This window comes from Vespa crabro, chromosome 24 (assembly GCF_910589235.1).
Source record: "Vespa crabro chromosome 24, iyVesCrab1.2, whole genome shotgun sequence".
In the NCBI taxonomy this organism is placed as follows: Eukaryota; Metazoa; Arthropoda; class Insecta; order Hymenoptera; family Vespidae; genus Vespa; species Vespa crabro.
Genome location: NC_060978.1, coordinates 2,402,377 through 2,425,835, shown reverse-complemented (window position 1 = coordinate 2,425,835; position 23,459 = coordinate 2,402,377). Strand labels below are relative to the sequence as shown.

General features: G+C 30.3%; 4 protein-coding genes across 8 annotated transcripts in view; 3 read left to right on the top strand and 1 right to left on the bottom strand.

Annotated features, from left to right (window-relative positions):
• Positions 1–42: 42 nt before the first annotated feature.
• LOC124432295 (pyruvate kinase-like) lies at positions 43–9,339 on the bottom strand. Of its 2 annotated transcripts, XM_046981105.1 has the most exons (8): positions 9,180–9,332; positions 5,642–5,677; positions 3,170–3,514; positions 2,552–2,738; positions 1,888–2,409; positions 1,428–1,766; positions 1,074–1,230; positions 43–511 (listed from the first exon to the last, which is right to left on the bottom strand). In XM_046981105.1, exons 2-8 carry the CDS (start codon positions 5,666–5,668, stop codon positions 499–501), a joined length of 1,590 nt encoding a protein of 529 aa, XP_046837061.1. In that variant the 5' UTR covers positions 5,669–5,677; positions 9,180–9,332; the 3' UTR covers positions 43–498. The 2 variants fall into 2 exon arrangements, with proteins under 2 accessions (XP_046837061.1, XP_046837060.1); XM_046981104.1 differs by lacking the exon at positions 5,642–5,677 and having other exon boundaries at positions 9,180–9,339.
• A 722-nt stretch (positions 9,340–10,061) lies between these two features.
• LOC124432182 (protein SMG5) lies at positions 10,062–14,932 on the top strand. The gene is made up of 8 exons (XM_046980861.1): positions 10,062–10,419; positions 10,940–11,162; positions 11,262–11,426; positions 11,570–11,841; positions 11,926–12,106; positions 12,257–14,057; positions 14,189–14,524; positions 14,654–14,932. The coding sequence occupies exons 1-8, from the start codon at positions 10,346–10,348 to the stop codon at positions 14,719–14,721; spliced, it is 3,120 nt and encodes a 1,039-aa protein (XP_046836817.1). The 5' UTR covers positions 10,062–10,345; the 3' UTR covers positions 14,722–14,932.
• A 688-nt stretch (positions 14,933–15,620) lies between these two features.
• Positions 15,621–18,953, top strand: LOC124432184 (ubiquilin-1). Of its 2 annotated transcripts, XM_046980863.1 has the most exons (8): positions 15,621–15,761; positions 16,085–16,293; positions 16,408–16,606; positions 16,990–17,278; positions 17,423–18,082; positions 18,249–18,381; positions 18,484–18,616; positions 18,717–18,953. In XM_046980863.1, the coding sequence occupies exons 2-8, from the start codon at positions 16,192–16,194 to the stop codon at positions 18,791–18,793; spliced, it is 1,593 nt and encodes a 530-aa protein (XP_046836819.1). In that variant the 5' UTR covers positions 15,621–15,761; positions 16,085–16,191; the 3' UTR covers positions 18,794–18,953. The 2 variants fall into 2 exon arrangements, with proteins under 2 accessions (XP_046836819.1, XP_046836818.1); XM_046980862.1 differs by lacking the exon at positions 15,621–15,761 and having other exon boundaries at positions 16,010–16,293.
• Positions 18,954–21,318: 2,365 nt separating this feature from the next.
• LOC124432187 (myb-like protein Q) overlaps positions 21,319–23,459 on the top strand; it is a 40,907-nt gene continuing 38,766 nt past the window's right edge. Inside the window, exons 1-2 of one of the 3 annotated variants that reach the window (XM_046980873.1) lie at positions 21,319–21,513; positions 21,879–22,315. The gene's annotated coding sequence lies outside the window, so the exon portion shown is untranslated. Of the gene's footprint in view, positions 21,514–21,732; positions 22,316–22,703; positions 22,837–23,459 lie in introns of those variants that run through there. The other 2 variants (XM_046980872.1, XM_046980875.1) reach the window with 2 other exon arrangements.

Here is a 23,459-nt window from a genome sequence, read left to right as displayed (position 1 = left end):
GTATGTTCAACTATATTCGGTTCGAATAAAAGTCAAAAAAAATTTCTCATTACAATAATTTATTTCTCTTTTAAACTTTTCTTTCAAACTGTTTTCATAGCATTTTGCACATATAAATATATAAATATATATATATATATATGTATATATATATTTATACCTCATTTTGTACGGCAGACTTCAATGGATACTTTTCAACAGCATTATAATAATACTGGGTCTACTAACAAAATAGTATCGTTGTTCTACAACGAATTTACTACGGTTTGCGTTAACATGGTGATTATTTATTAAACGCACGTTTTCAAAATTTCTATTTAGATAGATCTTCCTGTGATATGATGTCGTTTCTGTAGCCAAGTATTGTATTTATTTTTTAAATGAGAGCTATGTCTGAAGGATTAAGAGACTCATCCAGTGATCGATCATTTTGCCCAATAATAATCATTGTGCAAAAGTAATTAATCATGAACGAGACCCATCATTACCAGTGTTGGTTCAGTCCACGGTTCTAAAAAGATATAAATAATTGATTATTATAAAAGAAATAGAAAAAAAAATCAAATATTAATAGCAATGAAGATAGACGTACACAGATTAATTAAGAAAAAAAAATTAACTAATAAAAATCATCACAAGTTAATAATTAACTTGATAATAAAGAGTAGAAAAATATAACTGTACTTTGATCTCTTTGAATTCTATAAATTTGATATAACACACACATATATATACATATACACATGCACACTGAAACACAAATGATATATTAATATTTCTATTATATAAAAAAACAAAAAAATGCAAAATGAGTTTAATCGTATTCAAGATATAACATATGGAATCTTATTTAAGTGACACTTTTTTTTTCTTTTTTTTTTTTTAAATCATGCACAGTTTAAGTTAAACATAATCCTATTTATAAACAAACAATAAAAATATTATGAATCACGAACAAATTATATATCGAATAAACATGCATATAATCATTTTAAAAATAAAGATAATCATCTTCAGTAGACGCTATACTATAATTACTAGAAATACGTGTTTGATAATCTGGATTTACGTACACTATGCGAAGAGTATTTGTAAATCCAGAACCTTGTCGCCAACCAGTGATAACAACAACGGAATCTCCAGCTTGTACGAAACCACGACTCTTCCCAAATTTCAATCCGTACTGTACCCTTACATCGACATCTTTCAACCAATCAGAGAGTGGTGCGTCTATATATATATATATATATAAAAAAAAAAGACATAATAAAAAAAGATATCTCATTAGCATTAAATTTCCATTAGCACACATTTGCGTCATATAACTAATCTTAACGCTAATATTTAATTATGAAATATAATTAAGTAGAGAGATAGAGGGAGAGAGAAAGAGAGAGAGAGAGAGAAACATGGATTAATGAACAAACCGTCGTAGTAAAGCGGTAAAATGCCACGATAAAGATGTGCTTGCCGCGCAACTTGATGGAATCTAGTGACCGCGATGATCGGACAGCGTGGCCTATACTTGGCAATAAGATGTGCTGACCGGCCCGACGTAGTAATCACAATAATAGCACTGGCTAAACACTTGACCGACGCTTCTACGGCGGCAATAGCAACTGCATGAGTAGCATCAATTGGTGGTAATGCTTTGCTTGAAAGATCATGGAAGATCTGTGTTTGCCAAATTGCAGCTTCGGCCTCTTTGCAAATATTGGCCATTGTACGCACACAATCCAAAGGATAATCACCTTTAGCAGTTTCACCTTAAACGAGACATTATCATTATCATTATCATTATCATTATTATTATTAATTATATATATATATATATACAAGCCAATATTATTTCATTCATTTAGGATGATTTATTTCTTTGTTAAATACCTGATAACATAACGCAATCGGCACCATCGAGTACGGCATTTGCCACATCCGATGTTTCGGCTCTTGTAGCACGTGGCTTTTTTACCATAGACTCCAACATTTGAGTAGCACATATAACAGGCTTACCAACTTTATTACAACGGGATATCATAGACTTTTGCGCAAGAAAAACTTTTTCCGGTGGTATTTCAATACCAAGATCACCACGAGCAACCATTATACCATCGGACGCTTCTATGATCTCATCAAGATTTGTCATACCTTGTTGATTCTCTATCTTCGAAATAATCTTGATATTTTTACCCTTTTCACCTAATATATCACGTATCTCGGTAAGTGCCGCGGCATTTCTAATGAACGATGCAAATATCATATCGACTTCTTGCTCGACACCGAATACAAGATCTGACTTGTCCTTTTCAGAAACTGCTGGCAAATCTACTGCGACACCCGGTAGATTAACGCCTTTACGAGACCCCAACATTCCACCATTCTCAACGGTTGTGGTAATTAAGTTTGGACCTATTGTAAAGAAATAAAAATAATAACAATAAAAGATATATAAATACTAGATCGATATTAACCCCTTCTTTGTATTTCAACAACAAAAAAAAAAGAAAAACAACAACAAAAAAAAAAGAACAGAAACGAAAAAATTACTCACTGACTGCAGTAACGATGAGAGATATCAAACCGTCGTCCACGAATACACGATTGCCGACCTTCAAAACTTTCGAAATATTCTCATAATCGACGTATATCGTACTAGCATTACCCTTCTCCAAATAAACCTTATCAGTCGACAATTTAAAAGCCTGCCCTTTGACCAATTCCACTTCGGCCGAGCCGCCCTACATCAATAATTAATCTTTATTGATATATATGTATATATATATATATATATATATATATATATATATATATCTTTATTGATATAGATAAATTTTTATTATCAGTTAAATGATCAATAAATACATAAACTTAAATCGCAAATGTTAATACATAAATGCGACCATTAAAATAATCGTGATACGTCTATTTAATATATGACAAATAATTACTTTTATCGAGGATACATCGTTCAAACATTTACACAATGATTGGAATTATTTTTTACTGTCGGACGGTGTTTTTTTTTCTTTTTTTTTTTTTTTTTTTTTAATAGAAGATTACGTTAGTTATGAGAAAGAGAGGAAAAGAGAGAAAGAGAGAGAAAGAGAGAGAGAAATAAAAAAAAAATATATAATATCATTAAAAATAATAAATTAATGATGGAACTTACGCCTTCTAAAAGTCCAGTACGAATCTCTGGTCCTTTGGTGTCAAGAGCAATGGCTACAGGAATATTGATGCCAGCACGAGCTGATAAATTTTTTTGTGCTTCTCTAACGTTTCTAATAGTCTCAGCATGATACTCGTGAGATCCATGAGAGAAGTTCATCCTGGCAATATTCATACCAGTTTCAATCATCTTCTCCAAGGTCTCTACGGATCTCGAGACCGGTCCAATCGTACAGATTATACCAGAAAGACGTACGAAGGATGCATGACTGTCTATGTCAAGGGCACACATATGATCCAATTGGCTTTGAGCATAAAGCGCTTGATTATTCGGCTTTCCAGCCATCTGCAAAAATTATTCATACTATTATATAATAATTCTAATATGTTACATGCGTTTTACATATAACATGTGAATATAAATAAAAGGTCATAAGCTTTTTTTTTTTTATTATATTTTTTATATTTAAAATATTATTATTATTATGATGATGAAAATATAAAAAAATTATTTATACAAGTTGGACCAAATTCAGTGTTACAAGGTTTTCTTTTTCTTTTTCTTTTTTTTTTTTTTTTTTTTTTCATTTGGACTACCTTGTATAAAATGATGGATGTAATATAAAGATCATAAGGAAAAAAAAATAAATAAATAAAAAGGAAAAAAATATATATGTACATTGCAATTGCTAAACGTAATCTTTAAGTATAGCTTTCATATAAAAATGTGTTATCTAATCGGTACTAATAGAATTCGCATGCACTAATTTACGTCATCGAGAGCATGCATTCTCGTAAATATAAATACAGAAAGAGAGGGAGAGAGAGAGAGAGAGAGAGAGAGAGGGAGAAATGATTAACTAATTCGATCGATCGAAAAAAAAAGAAAAGAAGAATAATGAATAAAAAGTAAATCCCTTTAAAAAAATAAAAATACAAAAAAAAAAATGAAAAAAAAAAAAAAAGAGAAAATAAATAAGAAAAAGAAGCTGGCATAAACACATAAAAAAGGAAAATAAAGAAAAACAAGATTATTGTCGTAATCGTCGCGATAATAAAAAGATAATCGAGATAATCGAAAAGGCTGCTATTTATATGGGCGTTTTTTTTCTTTTGTTTTTTTTATTAATTTGATTAATATTTCATATAAATGATCAATATTTATAATAAAATATCTCCCGATAAGTAATATACAAATGACGCAAACTTCGATCCAATTAATTACTTATCACGACCAAAATATTTATACACGCATATATATATATATATATATATATATATATATCTTTATATATATATATATATATTTATTAAAAATATCGATTGAAAAAAAAAAAAAGAAAAAAAGTGAATTGAATAATAAACTTTTGCAAGCTCTTTTTCTAATTCGAATAACGTGATCTATCGTCGAAGTTTATCGGAAATAAATTTTATACTTTTTTTTTTTGCTTTTCTTCTCTCTCTCTCTCTCTCTCTCTCTCTCTCTCTCTCTCTCTCTCTCCTTCTCTCTTTTGAAAGAGAGAAGGAGAGAGAGAGAAAGAGGATAAATCTCTTTTGCAATCGTTCTTATATATTATTATTACACGCAAAAGAAAACGTAATTGTAAATATTCGTCTACATAACTTGCTAGAATAATCGAATATTCAATCGATTTATATATTTCAAAGATCATTGACTTTGATTATCGATCTTATAGAGATACTTATATATACCTACCTTTGATCGATATTACATAGTAATATCAAAAATAGCTTTACATAAATAGGAATATATGTACGAAGGTCATCATTATTCATGAAAATAAAAGAAGAAAGATTCATAAATAAATTATCGAACGATCTATTTTGCTCTTCTCTCCTTTTTTTTTTGTTTTTCTTTTTTTTTTCTTTCTTTCTTTTTTTTTTTTTCTTTTTATCCTTTATACATTCATAAATAATTTAAACCTTTCATTTGTATTCCCATTAATGTAATTCAATCATTATTAAACTCCAAAAGACACAACAACAACAACAACAACAACAATAAGAACAAGTACAAGAATACAAGTTATTAACTACAATATACATGTGACTAAATAAGATCTAAAAATGAAACAAAAGAAAAAGAAAAAAATGAAAAAATGGAGGGTAGATGGACGTAGTAAAAAAGCGTTGTGGTAACTAAAAGTAAACCCTAAGTGAAAAGGGGAAACAAATAAGAGAGAAAAAGAAAAGAAAAAGAAAAATCGAATGGAAATGTGAAAAAAAATAAAAAAGAAAAAAAAATAAAAGAAATAAAAAAAGAATGAAAAAAAAATAACGATAAACAATGACGATCGAAGAAGAAAAAGAAATAGAAAAGGAAGAGAGAGAAAGAAAAACAACTCAAAAGAAATAAAAGAAAAGAGGCAGGGCGCATTGGGAAAAAGAAAAATCGATCGATTTATCAATAAACGATATTGTACATATACAAATATGTATCCAGAATCAGTACCTTATCTTCGACGGTAATCCAGACCATTCTAGCAGGCTGCGTAAATAAATGGAAAACTGGAATTAGTATAACGAACGGATTTTCACAATAACGAAAATAGAAACCACGACAACGACGACAACGAGAACGACGATGATGACACAGTGACAAATCGATCGAGTATATCGAATATTTTAAGTAATGTGTAAATCGTACCAACACTAAACGTCGTCGTTTATTAACGAACCTAGTAGCAATAACAGAGTTTTGTAACAATGACGAAGACGATACTATAAATGACGAAAAATTAAACGATGAAGTGGAAAAGGAAGAGAAGAAGGAGGAGAAGAAGGAGGAAGAGGAGGAGGAATAAAAACCAAAGAAAAATCGTTGTCTCGTATTTAACGATGACGATGACGATGACGACGACAATGATCGAAAAGAGGGAGAAAAAAGGAAGTAGAAATTTTTATTGACGACATTAATGTTACGTATTGAATAAAATCGCGTTCTCGTATACATATGTATGTATGTATAATATATATATATATATGTATGTATGTATGTATGCACGTATAATTTCAAACGTTCTATTGTATTTAGTTAAATACACACAAAGAGATAAAGAAAAAAAGAAAGAGAACTAGACATATAGAGAGAAAAAGAGAGAAAGAGACAGAGAGAGAGAGAGAAAGAATATTATTGAGGTTAGGAACGAAACTATGCTATCCTCATCCTCTTCTTCTTCTCGTCGATTCGTTCCCAAAATAAAATGACGTTGCTAACAACGAAAATTACTAGTCTCGAACATCGATTTACAAAGTAAAGAAGGTTATAAGTAATAATAATTATAACAACGACGACGACGAGGAAGACGATGATGATGATAATGATGATGATATTAAGTATGATGATAATCAAGAAAACGAACGAATAATTTATAATTTTAAGGAAAATAATATAATCTTCGTTTTCTATCTCTAAAAGCATCCATCTATCGATTTCAATTGTTTCGTATAACGTTATAGGTTATTTTTTGTATAAATAAAAATCTTTCGTATGAACAAACATTCGCGATGAATTTTATGAACTTACTAACAATGTCATTTATTATCTTTTATATAATATCTTTTCATAAACTTTCCAAGGATAACCAATTCAAAAGAAAACGCGTGACATAATCACGTGACTACTACGTAGTTCATTAAATAATAACAATATGGACGTCACTTTTATTAAATAAACAAATCGTAAAAACAAATCGAAAAAAATTATAATGTAAAGGATTAGATTTTTATTATTACGTTCCAGTGACATGCAAAAATTTAATAACAAACAAAATAAAAAGAAAGAATGCAAAAAAAAAGTTAAAAATATAAAAAGAGAACATACATTTTGTGTAATATTACAAACGATTATTAACAAATTTATTTTTATTTTATTTCGCGATGCGTGATAAAGGAAGAATCTTAATAATATAAAATTCCTTCTTTTTCGTAAAAATCTCTGAAAGAAAATCCCTACGATCAAATAATTAATGTTAGAAATAAAATGTATTAACCTATAAAATTCTATTCACACAATGATAATTTCCAATAATGAGAAATAAACACGGCAACGTACTCGCACGTGTTACATTATTACACATATTACGTTATTATACACAATATATGTAATATCATTCATAGAAATGATACAATATATCGTGCAAAGAACGATTATCCTATAATTTATATTAATTAATAATCAGAAATGTCTTAATCTATAAAATGGTACTCTAACGATGGCGATTTACACGCGAGTAAATGATAACAACATGTTATACTCTCGAGGCTAACAATCGTTATGATTTATTGTTGATGAATGAGAAACAAGAAAGGAATTTGAAAAGCATAAAGTCAGAAGACACGAGATTGTCACGCGATACGTACGTGCCATTGATCGTGTAATGATCTTATATGTGCCGATATCGCCACGCCTAGTTCTTTTCGCGGCAAATTTGAAAATTAGTGCCTCCTCAATTATATAGAACATATATAGATATGTATTTTTACAAATGAGATAAACTTGATCGATCGATCGGTCGGGGAGAGAGAAAAAAAAAGAAAAAGAAAAAGAAAAATACAAATTAAAAAAAGAAAAAAAAAAAAAGAAAAACCGGCCATCGTGATAATCGTACTACTAGACATCGTTCGATCATCAAAAAAGATATTCAGATAATCGATACTCGAGGTTGCACTTCGAGTTATTACGCAACGAATTATCAATTGTATCATCGACGAAAAATCGTCGGATTCAAGATAAACTTAATTTTATTGGGATTTATTAAAAATCGGTTAAAACCGAATGAAAACGATATAATAAATATCATCATTCTATGTATCACGTAATGACAATAACCTATTAATATGAATTCGTGTCAAATGAGATTATCAAGTTCTATTTGTCATTTATTTTTATCACTTTTATTAATAATGTTTGAAATTAATAATGATAAATATGTAAGTATCGGATCTAACAAGTACTTTCAAGTTCATTCGAAATGCGATGTTACAGATTAGAAAATTTCAATGATAACGGCAACCTGAACATGCGCTGTAAAGATTCTTTAACGATCCCAGAAATTTACGATCAAATGAACAAAAATACATTATTATATTAATAGTCTTTGCTATATTCTAATCTCTGAAGTCATATATATATATATATACATGTGTGTTTATATGTGTATATATATATATATATGTGTGTATATATATATATATATATATATGGATTTATTAGAAGGAATAAATATATATGTACGTATATTCGAAGCAGATTGGGAATCCACTCGTAGAACGTGAAGTACGTACGAAAAGGACGCGTCAAGGTTGACAGAGAGAGAGAGAGAGAGAGAGAGAGAGAGAGAGAGAGAGACATATATGCACATACACACACACGTAATTTTACTAGAACAGGTCAAACCACTTCTTTGTCGATTCAATCAATTTGAAAGAAACTAATTTCGATATTTTCAATTAAATTGATTGATTTTAGCCGATCATATGTTGATTCTTTTTTTCCTTTATTATATCTGAGAGTAACAGAGGTCATGACCTCTGCTGATTTAGTAATGTTCAAAATGCCGAATCTTTTTACTTATATACTAAGGGGGAAAAAAAAATTGTCCTTCAAGGTTACAGACAGAAGAAGAGTCTCTCATCCTCTCATTCTCTTTCTCTCTCTCTCTCTCTCTCTCTCTCTCTCGTGAGATTTTCATCAAAGTTGTTTTCACACTTGTTCTTAATATATAACACTTAGATACATTGGCGCTCTAATCGATTTCCATGTAATTAGTTCGAAATCGAAAGAAAGACTCGTAGAAATAATCCTGATTAAAAAAGGATAAATTAAAGAAGAACGATCGAGGAAATATTCATAGAATATTTTTTCGCCCAAATTATATAGATATATATATATATATACACATGTATATACGTAACGACGACATAATCGCATACTATATAAATCATCCATTCAATTACAATTTGAAAAATGAATATATTAATTTTGTTACCTTGTTGTAATGATCGTTGATTCGTTTGAAGGGGGGAAAAAAAAACCGCACGGGATTTTGATGTGACACAAGAGGGGAAAAAAAAAGTTGTCGAGTTCCGAGTACGTGCACGAAACGATGACAATTTGAGACTTGTCCGAGAATTCGATACGTCCCGTGTATTAAGCAGATCTATTGTTGGCAGCGCCTCTAGCGGACAACGTTCAAAAATTATATCGTCAAATCCTAACTAACGTTCAAATTAAATATTGTAATAAGAAAAAAGATAGAGAAAAAAAAATGAAAGGATACTTATAAATATTTCTCTGTAAATATTCGTACGACGATAATAATTTTTTTCTTTAAGAATCTCTGATAATCCATTTTTTATTTATTTATTTCCTTTTTTTTTCTCTCTCTCTTTTTATACGACATCGCTCTTTCTTTCTTTCTTTTTTTTTTTTTTTTCTTTCTCCTCCTTTATCCTCGAAACAATCGGATATAAAATAATTTAAATCTTTCAAAACACATGTATGACTCGAAAATATTAAATTATTCTTTTATTCCTTATCACCGAGTAATATACTCGAGTAACGATTAATGATAAATAATATATATTGTACGTTTAACGTACTTTATCGTTATCTTATAGGGAAATGTCGTAATGTGACCAATCGGATCGTCTTTCTTAAAATTAAAGATAACTAAGAAAGTGACAGGAAATAACGTCACTGGCGGGAAATCTACGGTGAAACAATTGAAAGAATATATTATAGATACTCTACTGTATTTTAAAATATCTCGACATCAGCGCCTCCACGTGAGAGAATATGCATTTATACGCATCCATATCTATACACATATATATATATATATATATATGTATATATAACTTGAGTTGGCTTATACTGCAAGCGTCAGTAGTAAGTTTTGTAGTTTTCTAACTGTGTGCGCGCGCGTAACGTTATGCATATAGTCCTTTAACAGACTTTTTGTTCTGAAAACGCGGGGTGTTAAGCATAAATTCACCGTTAAGGTAGCTTCGTGATTTACGAAGAACTATTTTCAAGCTAAGGGAAGGCGAATGTCGTGTTTTCTTATCGTGATTTGGAGGTACGCGTGTCATGAGACCGCGGGGAAATGAATAATGACGAATCGGTCGGGGATTAAAATATGATTCGAGCAAAATGAGGAGGACGTACAATACCACTGTAGATGCCCGAACATCTGATTGCGTCGAATTTACTAGGCGTTTGTACAAGTAAAAGCAATCATTATCTTTTTTATCTTTTTTTTTTCTTCCCCTTTTTTCTTTCCTTTTTCTATATTTACTTCTTATAGAGCAATTGAATTATAATACTTTTACTTGATTCTTTCTCTTTTCTTTCTCTTTTCTTTTTCCTTCTTTTTTCTTTTCTCTTTTTTTTTTTTTTCCCCAAAATATGTCGAATTATTTTTGAGAAGTGATTCCGTATAACCTAACGAGGAACATCAATTTTAATTGCTATGCCGTTCATTGTAGACGTTTAAATATCATATTCCTTTCATTTCAAAAGTTTAATCTAAAACGATATTATGACCTTTATTATTTTAATATTCATGCAACAATGAATTTTATTTTTTTTTTTTTTTTTTTTTTTTTTTTTTTAAGACAATTTCTCTCTTGATATTAAATTTAGTATGCTATTTTGGTACAGTGCTTATTATTATTGCTTTGGTTTTGGACCCAATGGAATTGGATTTATGTAACTTTTATCGATCAGAAAATAAATATATTTCAGAAATATAACAGACGTTGCTAAAAGATTGGATGAACAGAGGAGTCGAGCATTAACAGTAACAGATATATTTATTCCCTCTGGTGAAGTGTTAAGAGTGAAATTAAAGGATTATTGTGAGAGATTAATTTTTAAAGATCCCGTTGGTCATGGTCGTAAAACTGAAGAATTATTATGGAGAAAAGGGTTTTATGACATTGTATATGCAGCAAAAAAATTACGAAAGGTAATAATCCATAGGTTTATGAATTCATGGTTTTTTTTTTTTTTTTTTTTTCCTTTTAAACAGTTCATAAAAATAATTAAAGATAATTTTATATCATAGAATAATGCCTGGAGCGATGCAGAGAAAGCATTATTATTTGTTCATTTGGCAGTTGGTATAGGATTTTATCATCATTTGATATTAAGATTACAATTGGAATATGGTTTAGATTTAGTTGGTGTCATTGATTTTGCATTCACTCACAATGAAACTGGAGCCTTACATGTAAGTAATTTTATTTTAATAAAATGTGTTGAATCGTAAAAAAAAAAGAAAAAGAAAAAAAAAACATTCGACAAGTTATATAAAATATTATTTTCTTTTTTTTTTTTTTTTTTTTTTTTTTTTTTTTTTTTTTTTTCTTGCAGACCAAAAATAAAAATGGTGGTCAATCTAAAGTTAATACAGAGGAAGTGAAACAATGTGTTATGAGACTCATTCACAGAAGTTTGGTATGTCTGGGTGATTTGACTAGATACAAATTGGAATTAGATCCAAATTGGGATCCTATGATAGCAAATAGATATTACAAAATGGCGATATGCATAGATCCAAATATTGGAATGTCACATAATCAACTTGGTACAGTTGCAGGGAATAAAAATTATGGACTCGATGCAGTATATTATTATATGAGATGGTTAGTATAATTTATTTAATTTTTTTTTTTTTTTTTTTTTTTTTTTTTAAATATCTGATAAGTCTCATAAATAGTACTTTACAGTGTTCTATGTTCTGAACCCTTTGAAGGAGCAGAAGGTAATTTGAAGAGAGCCATTATTACTTATTCAACGTGTTCCGATGATAAATGTTCAGTACAGCATTGTATATCAAGATTGTTATCTCTGTTGCAATTGTGGGATTGTGAAATTCCAAATTCTGATCGTGTAAATCAAGAGTGCCAGGTATATTTTAAATGAAACATATGTCACATTACATGTATAGTATCTTATATAGAATCATGTTCTCTTTTTCTCTTTCTCTCTCTCTCTCTCTCTCTCTCTCTCTCTCTCTCTCTCTCTTTTTTTCTTTTTTTTTTTTCCTTTCCTTTTTAGGATCTTTTAAATGACATTGAGTTTTGTTTGAGCATGGAACAAGTTGATTCAAATAATCCAATAGATATTAAAAATGATGATAACATTGAAAATTATCTTCAATCGTGCAGAAATGAAAATGTATCTTACTTAACGGATGAAATAATATTTAAAATTGTTGCCATCTGTCTAATGTCAATTTCCAAATTAAAAAGTAAAGAATCCACTGAAGTACATGGTGTCATTGCTATAACATTAGCGATATTATCACAATTAGTACAATTTGCTATAACGCGAATACAGGAGTCATTGATAGACGTGCCATCAGCTTTAAACGAAGTAACAAATAATAAACCTTGTTCTGTAGAAAATGATGTTAAACAGAATATGTTTAATAATTCGGACGTAGCTGGAGTATATGAAGAACAAAAAAAAGAAAAAATTGGAAATCCATATAAAGACAAAGAATCTACTGATTTAAATAATATTGATAAAAATTTGAATAATGCGAAACAAATCTTAGAAAGTAATGGAAATGCATATCAAAGTACAAAAAAGACACCTGACAAAACAAAAAGTTTACTTACAAAACTTCGACGTCGAAAGAGAAGAAATAGTTCAGATTCCGAGGGAAGTGATATAAATCAGATGAATGTAGGATCCTCTAGCGACGAAGCAAATACGGATATTTCTGAAACTGAGGATGATATTCTCAGCGAAGGAAATATATTGTCAGATGATGGTTTATCCGATGAAATAACTGACGAAGAAGGTATTTCTAAAGAAACAAAAATAGAAACTGTCAATATTAAATCAAACGAACAGTTAAATGGTGAAAACAGTATTGATAATAATACAACAAATTACACAGAAACTGTAGCTTTTCAAAATGGAGAAAATACCCATTTACAAAATGGTGGTTGTCTTAAAAATGATGAAAAAAAAGATTTAAAAGTTATGAATGAAAAAGAATCAGTAGAAAACTCTAAAAGCACTACGGCTATAACAGCGAATATTAATTCAGGCACTGCATTGGATGAAATTGGTGGATCAATAAATGCAATAACATATGTGGCACAATTGAAAAAACATAATTTGAAGCCAAACGACAGTTTGAAAATTTTAGAAGGTCAAGGGATACTAGCATCAATTAAAATTTGTTGTGATTGGTTAAGAAGTAATCATGATATCATAAGACTGTGTGCAAGAAGTTCAAAAATATTACTTAAACGAATAACGATATTATTGAATTTAATAAACATTAATACGGACGTTATCTTAAGAGATTGGGATACAAACACTATTTTTGTTTCAAATACTGAGGATTTACAAAAACTTGTGAAGCTCGTTCCACTTCCTGAAGATTTAGATTTGAGAGGTGTTAATATATTGGAAGATGCTCAAAAAAGTTTAAATTGGAAGATATTACATAAGTGTAAGATGAATAAACAAATGGAGATACTGCTAAGGGCATTAAAATTAATTGAATTTGGACATTATCTCAGTTCTACTAAAGATTCTGGGATAAAATATGACAATGATAACAAATTGTTTATAACGATCAATCCAAATATTTCTAGTGCAATAAAGGGTGATAATCTAGAGAGTAAAGACTTAGAAGCAAATCATTCAAGAGGAAAATTAATGAGACATATGGGAAGACTTTGGTTAAAAGCTGAAGTAAGAGCCTTAGAGACACGTTTGCGATCTAGATTGATGTCACCTTATTTGGTACCTGATCACGAAGCTTTAGCCAAACATACTCCTGCTCTTAAACGTTTGGTATATGCAAAGAAATTTATTGTGGTCATTCCTACCGTTGGTAAAAACAGTTTAATATATTTTAATAAAATAGATTATATTTTCTAATATTATCAAACGTCGCATTGATATATATTTATATATATATATATATTTTTTTTTTTTTTTCAAATAAAAAATTTCAATTTATAGTTGTCTCTGCTTTGGATGAAGTAAAACGAATAAGTGGTCGTGCCAGAGAGGCAACCAGATGGTTAGAAACACAACTTCGAAAGGGATCAAGATTTTTACGAGCGCAAAGACCGCACGAACGATTAGCACTTCCTTTGATTAAAGGTCCAAGGCCAAAGGATAAAGAAGCATGGTTATTTTTTCAAATAATAGAATGCTGTCACTATCTTACACAACAAACGAAAGTTGGATTAACAAACGACACAGAGGCTCCAGTTGTAACACTTCTTACAGGTTGTAGTCCAGATGAAAAAAGAAGTTTTACTTTTAGTCCTGATGGATTAGCAAAAAGTGCAGGTAATTTATATTTATTAAGAATAATAATAAATCAATGTAGAATATTTAACTCTGTATATGTATGTACATATATACATATATATATATATATTTATATTTATATGTTATTATTAACATTGTTATTATTAGGTGTTAACATCGAACATATAGAATCATTTCATACAAAGTGGAAAGCATCTAGCAAAAGTCATGGTTGAGCAGAATCAATGCTCGTGCAATGTCTATTATCTGCTGCTATCTCAAATTGAAGAGATAACAAACGATACGTCCGTCTAAAAAGAGCTGCTCAAGTTCTGCTCGGGCGAATACGACGAAGGGGTTGGAAACCCATGAAAAAAAGAAAATTAATTTTTCTGAAATAAATTCGTGGAAATAATATCTTTGTCCACAAAGAAATTCTAAGTAAAAGAATGTTTTCTTTCTAACCATTCATAATTTTTTTTTCCCCCTTTTTTCTCCTTTTTTTTTTCTTTTTTTTTTTTTTAAGTTGAACATTGTATTTTTAAAGTAAACGTTTTTGAATATTAACAAGACTATATATTTAACATTTTATTTATCATGCCCTTCACTTTTTAATCCTTATTTTAGATCTTATAACAAGTATCTCAAAATAACATGCTTTAATACGATCGAAATACGATCGAAGTTATATATTATTTCTTTGATTAGGGGAAAAAAAAAAAAAAAAAAAGAAATTAATGTGAATCATAAATCATGAATCATTCAAAATATTTCACATGCAACATCATCAACGATTTCACAATGATATACATACGAATTACTATCATATATATATATATATACTATATATACTTTTCATAAGATAAAATACCACTTAAAAGCTTCCACGTGGTAATACAAAAGCAACCAGGACAAAAATATACAGCTGGTAACAACTGAAATATATCAATTCGAATGAATTATATTATTATCCATGATGATCTTGCAAAATAAATAATAATTAATATAAATATAATATTTATTTATCTATCATATTATCTCTTAAAATATTTTTATTATATTATATGTATTAAAAATTTTAAAGATTTTAATTATTTATTTCCATGCACGTTTACACACATATATATATATATATATACATATCTACCAGGCAACACCCCACCTGTACCTTTTATAGCATACGTGTGGATTAATAAAACCAGTACTTTTACGTTGTACTTGTGGCAACGTAACATAACCTATAAGTTTGGAAATCGATGATTCTTCGATACAAAAGGTAATATTAATAGATCGGTGAAAAACAATAAGATTATAAATATTTTTCATTAAACGAGAATATTCAATCGAGATACGATATATCGATCATTAAATTATACGTCCTATATCATTTTATGTTAATTGAAATATCGTCGAATACTTTGACGTGTGTGTATGTATTGCGGTTTCCTCGTTTCTCGTATTATATATCTTTCAGCGTTAGAATAGTTGATCAAGTTGGCCCTTCTATGTAGACTTTATAGTTCTTTGGTATAACTTGTTAGACAAAATTCAGAAGTAGTTACTTCGAAAATTGAGAAGAAATTAAACCTGTGATTTGAGGTGGCGTGCAAGAAGCCGAGGTTGTGGAAAAGTTTTGTGCGCAATTGAGAATTCCGACGGTAGAGAATTGAAAGCGTCGAAAGTAACGAGTCATCTACCAAATCAAGATGGCAGAAGGGCAAGAGAATCGGAAGAAGATCACTATTAACGTTAAAACGCCGAAAGAAAAACAGAGCGTTGAAATAGAGGAGGATGCGACGATTAAAGATGTAAGTGTCATAAAGTATCGTTTGATCGAACGTTTACTATCTTAGATTTTACGATGAAACATCAGCTGTCATTCATGGGTTAGTTTTAATTATTACTTTTTCTTAAATAAACAGTTTAAAGAGGCGGTCTCGAAGAAATTTAACGCCCAGATAGATCAGTTGTGTTTGATATTCTCGGGGAAGATTATGAAAGATCATGAAACACTTACTACACATAATGTCAAGGATGGTTTGACCGTACATTTGGTTATCAAAGCACCCCGCACACCAACCAACCAAACTCAGGAGTCCGTATCGTCTCAAAGACCACAAGGTACGATATTTCATTTTATTATTTCTCATTATATATTTATTATTTATACCATTAAATATTTTCTATATAAATTTATATTAAAGAGGTTTCTTTTCTTTTTTTTTTTTTTCTTTTTTTGTTTCAAGATATTTAATTTGTATTTATAATTGAAGAATCAAATTTTCCACATTTTTAACATCATTCTTTTCAAATTAAATATGTTAGAATATCAAATGTAAGATATTGAACAGAAATATCAATGTATATATAATGTGTGTGTGTGTGTGTGTGTGTGTGTGTGTGTGTGTGTGTGTATGTATATATATATATCCATTCTATATGTACTACATCATATTTTACAATATGATGAAATATTTATTTTCTTTTTGTATTTCATGTTCCAGCCGATATAAGTGCCAGTCCTTTTGGTCTTGGTAGCTTAGGTGGACTTATGGGGTTAGAATCTCTTGGATTAGGTTCTGCTAATTTTATAGATTTGCAGCAACGTTTACAACGTGAATTATTGTCGAATCCAGAAACAATGCGTCAAGTTCTTGACAATCCATTGGTGCAAAGCTTTATGAATGATCCAGAGAATATGCGCAATTTGGTCACAACTAATCCCCAAATGCAGGAACTTATGCAAAGTAATCCAGAAATTAGTCACATGCTAAATAATCCAGAACTTTTAAGGTGAGTATATAATATCATAAGATAAATAAATATAATTATAAAGAAATAGAGTAATAATAATGATTAATAAAATATAAAAGTTATTTAATAGATCTTATTTGATAAGTAAAAAAACAATATAACATAAGAAATATATTTCTATAGACAAACAATGGAGCTAGCCCGTAATCCATCTATGCTACAAGAGTTAATGCGTTCACATGATCGTGCTCTATCTAATCTTGAGAGTATTCCTGGTGGATATAGTGCTTTACGCCGCATGTATAGAGATATTCAAGAACCTATGCTTGCTGCTGCAGCAAACGAACGTAATCCTTTTGCAGCATTGGTAGAAAACAGCAATAATCAAGATGGACAAACTAATCCACAGCAAGGTCAAGAAAATAGAGATCCTTTACCCAATCCCTGGAATCAAAGTCAGAATGAAACTTCTAATCAAGGTCAACAACAAGGTCAGGGTAGAGGCCTTTTGGATTCACCTGGAATGCAAAGTCTTGCAGCGCAAATGATGGAGAATCCTCAATTAATGAGAAATATGTTAAATGCCCCGTATACAAGATCCGTATTAGAAGCTATGGCAGCCGATCCAGCCATGGCCAGTAGAGTGATAGCTGCAAATCCATTTCTTAGGTCAAATCCACAAATGCAAGAACAAATGCGTGCTATGATGCCGGCTTTTATACAACAAATGCAAAATCCACAAATACAAAATGTCGTCACCAATCCGGATGCTTTAGCTGCTATTATGCAAATTCAGCAGGGCATGGAGCAGCTACGAACCGTTGCACCCGAACTCGTTGAAAAGTAAGTGATTAAATATTAATTTCTACAGTATTTGTAAATTTTTATTGAAAATAATATTAGGGTGGGCGGCCGGGCGGGGAAGGGGGAGGAGGAAAGAAAGAAAATAGGTTTTACGTGATTATCGATGATTTATAAAAACTGAATTATATACGTTATAATTATCTAGCTTAGGACTAACTGTACCTAGCGCACCGGCAACAACACCGGGAAATACAGCTACCACAACTTCAAATCCATCGACAGGGCAAACAACGGATACGAATCAGCAGGATGCATTTTCTCAATTTATGGCTCGCATGGTAAGTATATATTATCTTTCTAATAAATCATTTTATCTATATGCAATATACTTTATTATTTTTCTTATTATCGATTGTGAAATTTTTTTTTTCATGTATTAGGTATCAGCAATGGCACTAAATCAAGGAGTAGAAGTCGACGGGCAACCTGTACCACCACCAGAAGAACGTTACAGAGCACAGTTAGAACAACTTACGGCTATGGGTTTTGTGAACAGAGATGCTAATTTACAAGGTATTAAATATAACGAAGATCATAAAGAACTCTCGTTGATTGGTTTAAAATGATATAGGGCCATTCATAGGATGATTTAATGAATTTTTTTTACTTTTAGCTTTGATCGCTACTTTTGGAGATATAAATGCTGCTGTTGAGAGACTATTGGCTAATGGACAAGTATCTATGAGCTAACCACCAATCTGCAATACTGTTATTCCATTACTATCTTTAATTATATCCTTATTTACCTCTTACGACTGGCATGAAGAAAGATACACGAGGTAACTGGCTATTGAAAATTATAAACTTCTAATCTGAATCTTGACAGAATACATACTACTGACACGTTTAATATGCATTTGTACATTTAATCCGATTAGTACTTGCTCAGTTCTTTTCCGATCATTTTTTACTAGAACAACAAATATCAGCAGTTAAGATTACATTTCAAAATCCGCGTTTCCCATAAATGCCGAATCTCCTTAAATGTTATTCTTTCTTTTTTGTTTTTTTCCCCTACACCCCAATCCTTCTCCCTTTTTTCTTCTTTTTTTTCTTTTTCTCTTTTTTTTCTCTCCTTCTTTTTCCTTTCTTTCTTTCTTTTTTTTTTTTTTTTGATGTGCTCTACAAAAAAAAAAATATATAAAACTCTGTTGATATATCCTATTACACTTGGAAATTATTTCTGGTGTTTCTTAGAAACGATCAAACCTGCATGGAAAATAGATTGCTGCTGCTCATTGTATTGCTTCGGGCTTTATCCATGATATATTCTCTAATCGGTTTTTCATAAATATAATATTAATAATAATAATAATATAATTATTATAATAATTATACAATAGGAGGTATATTCACCTGTATTATAAATCATAATATACAAATTATTAATACATTTTTAAGAAAAATAAATGCAGAAATTACGAGATATATATATATATATGTATATATATATATATATATGCATATATATATATTGGACGTATGATGTTATGCATATCTTGTTTAGTTTCATGCGAGTTTTACGTTGAAAACGTATAATAGTGATACGTTTTAGCTTGTTCTATTTTCTGTCGTTTTGAAAATACAAATTTACATATAAACAAAATTTAACGAAAGCTAGTTGGATAAATATTTTCCATGGAAGTTTGGAGAGTATAAGTATGTGTATACATATATATATATATATATATATATATAAACAAAAAAAGATATATATATATATATATATAAACAAAAAAGTATATATATAAACAAAAATAACAAAAAAAAAAATTCAATATTTTTTCCGTTATTCTTCACGTTGATATGCACCATCTTTTTTTTTTTTTTTTATTATTATTTTTCTTTTTACTTCCTTTTTTTTCCTTTTTTTTTTTTTTTTGTGGATTTAATTTAGTCTGCCTATAAACATAAACGTATTAAGCGTTATATGTCTTGTAATACAAATTTTAGAGATTTGTAGCGTGGCGATCAAGAAACTAATGACGTAGGTTGTTTATAGAAGAGCGTACGTAAAGATTGACTTGATAAAAAAGCGTCACATGTAAATGTGTTGAAATTTAAACCTAATTAATTGTCGGTTAGTTTTAAGGTATTAAAAGAAAATCAGAAAAATGAAAAAAAAGAAGAAAAAGAGAAAAAAAAGAAAAGAAAAGAAAAGAAAAGAAAAGAAAAGAAAAAAAAAAAAACGGTGAATGTTGTAAATTATCTTTATCGAGAGGAAATATCTATAATTTCAATATTTTGGATTAATGTACGATTAAAGAAAATATACGTACGCATTATATTATCCTTTATGTATATTCAATATATTTCACTGAAACAAGACATTCTGTAAAACCAATTGTATTACAAATAAAATTGTGGTTGATTCATATCGATCGGTTTACGACTATCGTTGCTTATATATGCTTCTGTATATTATCGATCGTAGGATAGTAATAAAAATAATGTAACGTTCAAGCAATATACACATACATACATATACACACTATATATACTTTATTAGTATTATAAATATCATCGATAAACTGAATATTTTAATAATCATATATATGTATATATATATATATATATAATATATATACATACACATATATATACACACATATTATTACGTTCAAGCAATATACACGCATACATATACACACTATATATACTCTATTAATATTATAAATATCATCGATAAACTGAATATTTTAATAATCATATATATATATATATATATATATTATTATATTGGAATATATAAGTATATATAAATAATATTTTAATAACAGGGATGTTGCGAATATAATCGATAATAAGACAATTTTATCAACAATAAAAACACGTCTTACAAATTAAAAGATACAAAAAAAAAACAAAAAAACCAATATATTACAAATATATATATATATATATATTACATACATATATACCTGTATGTGTGTGTGTATACACTATATACCATATCCAGTTACTCGGATAAATAAGTAAAAATATTTGTATAATCGTACATATACGAGCGTGTGTATATATATATATATATATACACATACCTATAATGTGTAAAAAAAAAAAAACAAAGACGGCGGCGAGTATATTAGTCCCATCGTTAGTCAACAGGTATCGCGTAGGGCGAAGGTATACTCGCGCCGTTCCTGGATAGGTCGCGAGAAGTGCGACGAGGAGATAGGTAGTGGGCTGGGATGGCGAGGGGTGGGGGGATAGAGGAGAGGTGGTACGGCCCCTGGCGCGCGATGGGCCAGTCTTGCGCGTTGCCTCGCCGGTCGCTTGGGTCGACCGGCTGCCTCAGTCGACATTCGACCGTGCAGCGCGACGTATATTATAGTTTGGATATACGACGAGCGGCGGCCGCTGTAGTACATAATTCGCGATTGCGGCAACGCGATAGTAACAGGAACACGGTTAGCGCGCTCGCGCGCGCGCGCCAGCAACACCAGCAGCTGCCCGCACCATCAGCTTTTTCTTTTTCTTTATCTTTTTCTTCTTCATTTTCCTCCACTTCCTTTTCTTCTTCTTCTTCTTCTTCTTTTTTTATTCGACGATTATTAATATTAATATTATCGATATTATTATTATTATTCTATTATTATTATTTTATTATTACTATTATTATTATTATTATTATTATTATTATTTTTTTTTTTTTATTATTATTATTATTAAAGGTAGCATTATCTTTATTTACTATTTTTATTATGCTTGACGATTTGGACAATCAATCGTGAATATATTTCCGATTGATGAAAACGAGTTATTTGATTTTTAGCGCGCAATCGGTTCGCGTTTGAAATTACGAAACTGACGAAAAGGAAGGAGAAAGAAAGAGAGAAAGAGAGAGTGAGGTAGAAGGAGAGAAACAGAAAGAGAGAGAGAGAGAGAGTGTGATAAAGAGAGAGAAAGGAAGAGGAAGAAGATACAGAGAGAGAGAAGGAGAGCAAGATAGTAGAAGAGGACGAAGAGAAGGGAAAGGGGGGGGGGGAAGAAAAGATCAAGTGTCGGTAGTGGCAAGTGCGCGGGTGTTTCGCCGGATCAAAAAGTTGGATGATCTTTAAAGGTGTCTCGTTTGTTCTATCGGCCCGTTTATTTATATATATTTTAATTGCTGTCATCGGTTCGTCATCGTTATTATTTTATTCATCGATTACGACGAAACGTCGACGAAAACGTTCGGGGAAGCCAGCAAGCAACGGAATGTGGCACGAGGTGAGTTAGCAGCTCGCCCGGTTTCGCTTAACCGCGCGCGCGCGCGCGAGAAAGAGAGACAGAGAGAGAGACAGAGAGAGAGAGAGAGAGAGAGAGAGAGCGAGCTCAGGGACGGACTCCCAAAGTCCCTGGACCCTTTTTCGACCTTGCGACTTCGATTTAGGGCCCTCCGTCCCTAAATCCTTTTTCTTCTGTTTTTTCTTCTTTTTTTCTTCCTCTTCTTCTTCTTCTTCTTCTTCTTCTTCTTCTTCTTCTTCTTGGTTCCTTTTTCTTATTATCTTCTTTCGCGCGCTCATGCGCGCTCTGCTCTCTACTCTCCTTTTCTCTCTCTCTCTCTACTTCTCTCCTTCTCTCCCCCTTCTCCGTCATCAAACTATACAACTCTCTTCGTATATTCCTCCCGTTCGACTTATAATTTTTCTTCCGAACGTATTCGATCCTTCTTCTCGAAACAAGAAGACGATCATCTTTCGTACGATCGATTTTCGAAGAATCGATCATGCCGATCAATTTGACGTTACGTACGTATATATGTATGCATTTATGCATGTATATCTATTTACTTATGTATGCATGTATGATATTTATGTATGTGCATATGTATTTATTAATATATACATATATATATATATATATATATATATATATATATTACATGTACGTAGATACATATATATATTTGCGATCGAACGTAGAGTACACTCGGTCGATCGGTCGGTAAAGTGTCGACATTTTTCTACGAAGTACAATGAATTAAAACGATATCAAAGAATATAGAAATTTTCATTGAATCGTTTTATATCACTTTCGTGTTTTTCCTTCTTACGTCTTGTTTTTCTTTCTTTCTTTCCTTCTTTTCTTTCCTTTTTTCCTTTTCCTTTTATTTCTATATACACATTATCTCGCTGTTAAATTACGGGGTTGGGGAGGGGGGAAATTAATCGCATGTTTTCTCTCTTTTTTTTTTTTCTCTCTTTTTATTCTTCTTCAACGGACTTAGTTACGTAACGATAATCAAATATATTATTCGTTCGTTATTGTTTTTCGTTAATTTAGATCAAAAAATTTGTATTGTTTGTCTTTCTTTCTTTATCTCTTTCTTTTTCTTCCCTTTTTTTTTTCTCTTTTGTATTTTTTATTTCTA

Coding starts and splice junctions, on each gene's coding strand:
- LOC124432184 (XM_046980863.1), top strand. CDS start 16,192: ATGGCAGAAGGGCAAGAGAATCGGAAGAAGATCACTATTAACGTTAAA. Junction 16,294..16,407: donor AGGATGCGACGATTAAAGAT/GTAAGTGTCATA, acceptor TTAAATAAACAG/TTTAAAGAGGCGGTCTCGAA. Junction 18,617..18,716: donor CAGAGATGCTAATTTACAAG/GTATTAAATATA, acceptor TTTTACTTTTAG/CTTTGATCGCTACTTTTGGA.
- LOC124432295 (XM_046981105.1), bottom strand. CDS start 5,668: ATGGTCTGGATTACCGTCGAAGATAAG. Junction 3,515..5,641: donor GGATTACCGTCGAAGATAAG/GTACTGATTCTG, acceptor TAATTTTTGCAG/ATGGCTGGAAAGCCGAATAA. Junction 2,739..3,169: donor GTACTGGACTTTTAGAAGGC/GTAAGTTCCATC, acceptor TTATTGATGTAG/GGCGGCTCGGCCGAAGTGGA.
- LOC124432182 (XM_046980861.1), top strand. CDS start 10,346: ATGAGGAGGACGTACAATACCACTGTAGATGCCCGAACATCTGATTGC. Junction 10,420..10,939: donor TTTACTAGGCGTTTGTACAA/GTAAAAGCAATC, acceptor AATATATTTCAG/AAATATAACAGACGTTGCTA. Junction 12,107..12,256: donor GTGTAAATCAAGAGTGCCAG/GTATATTTTAAA, acceptor TTTCCTTTTTAG/GATCTTTTAAATGACATTGA.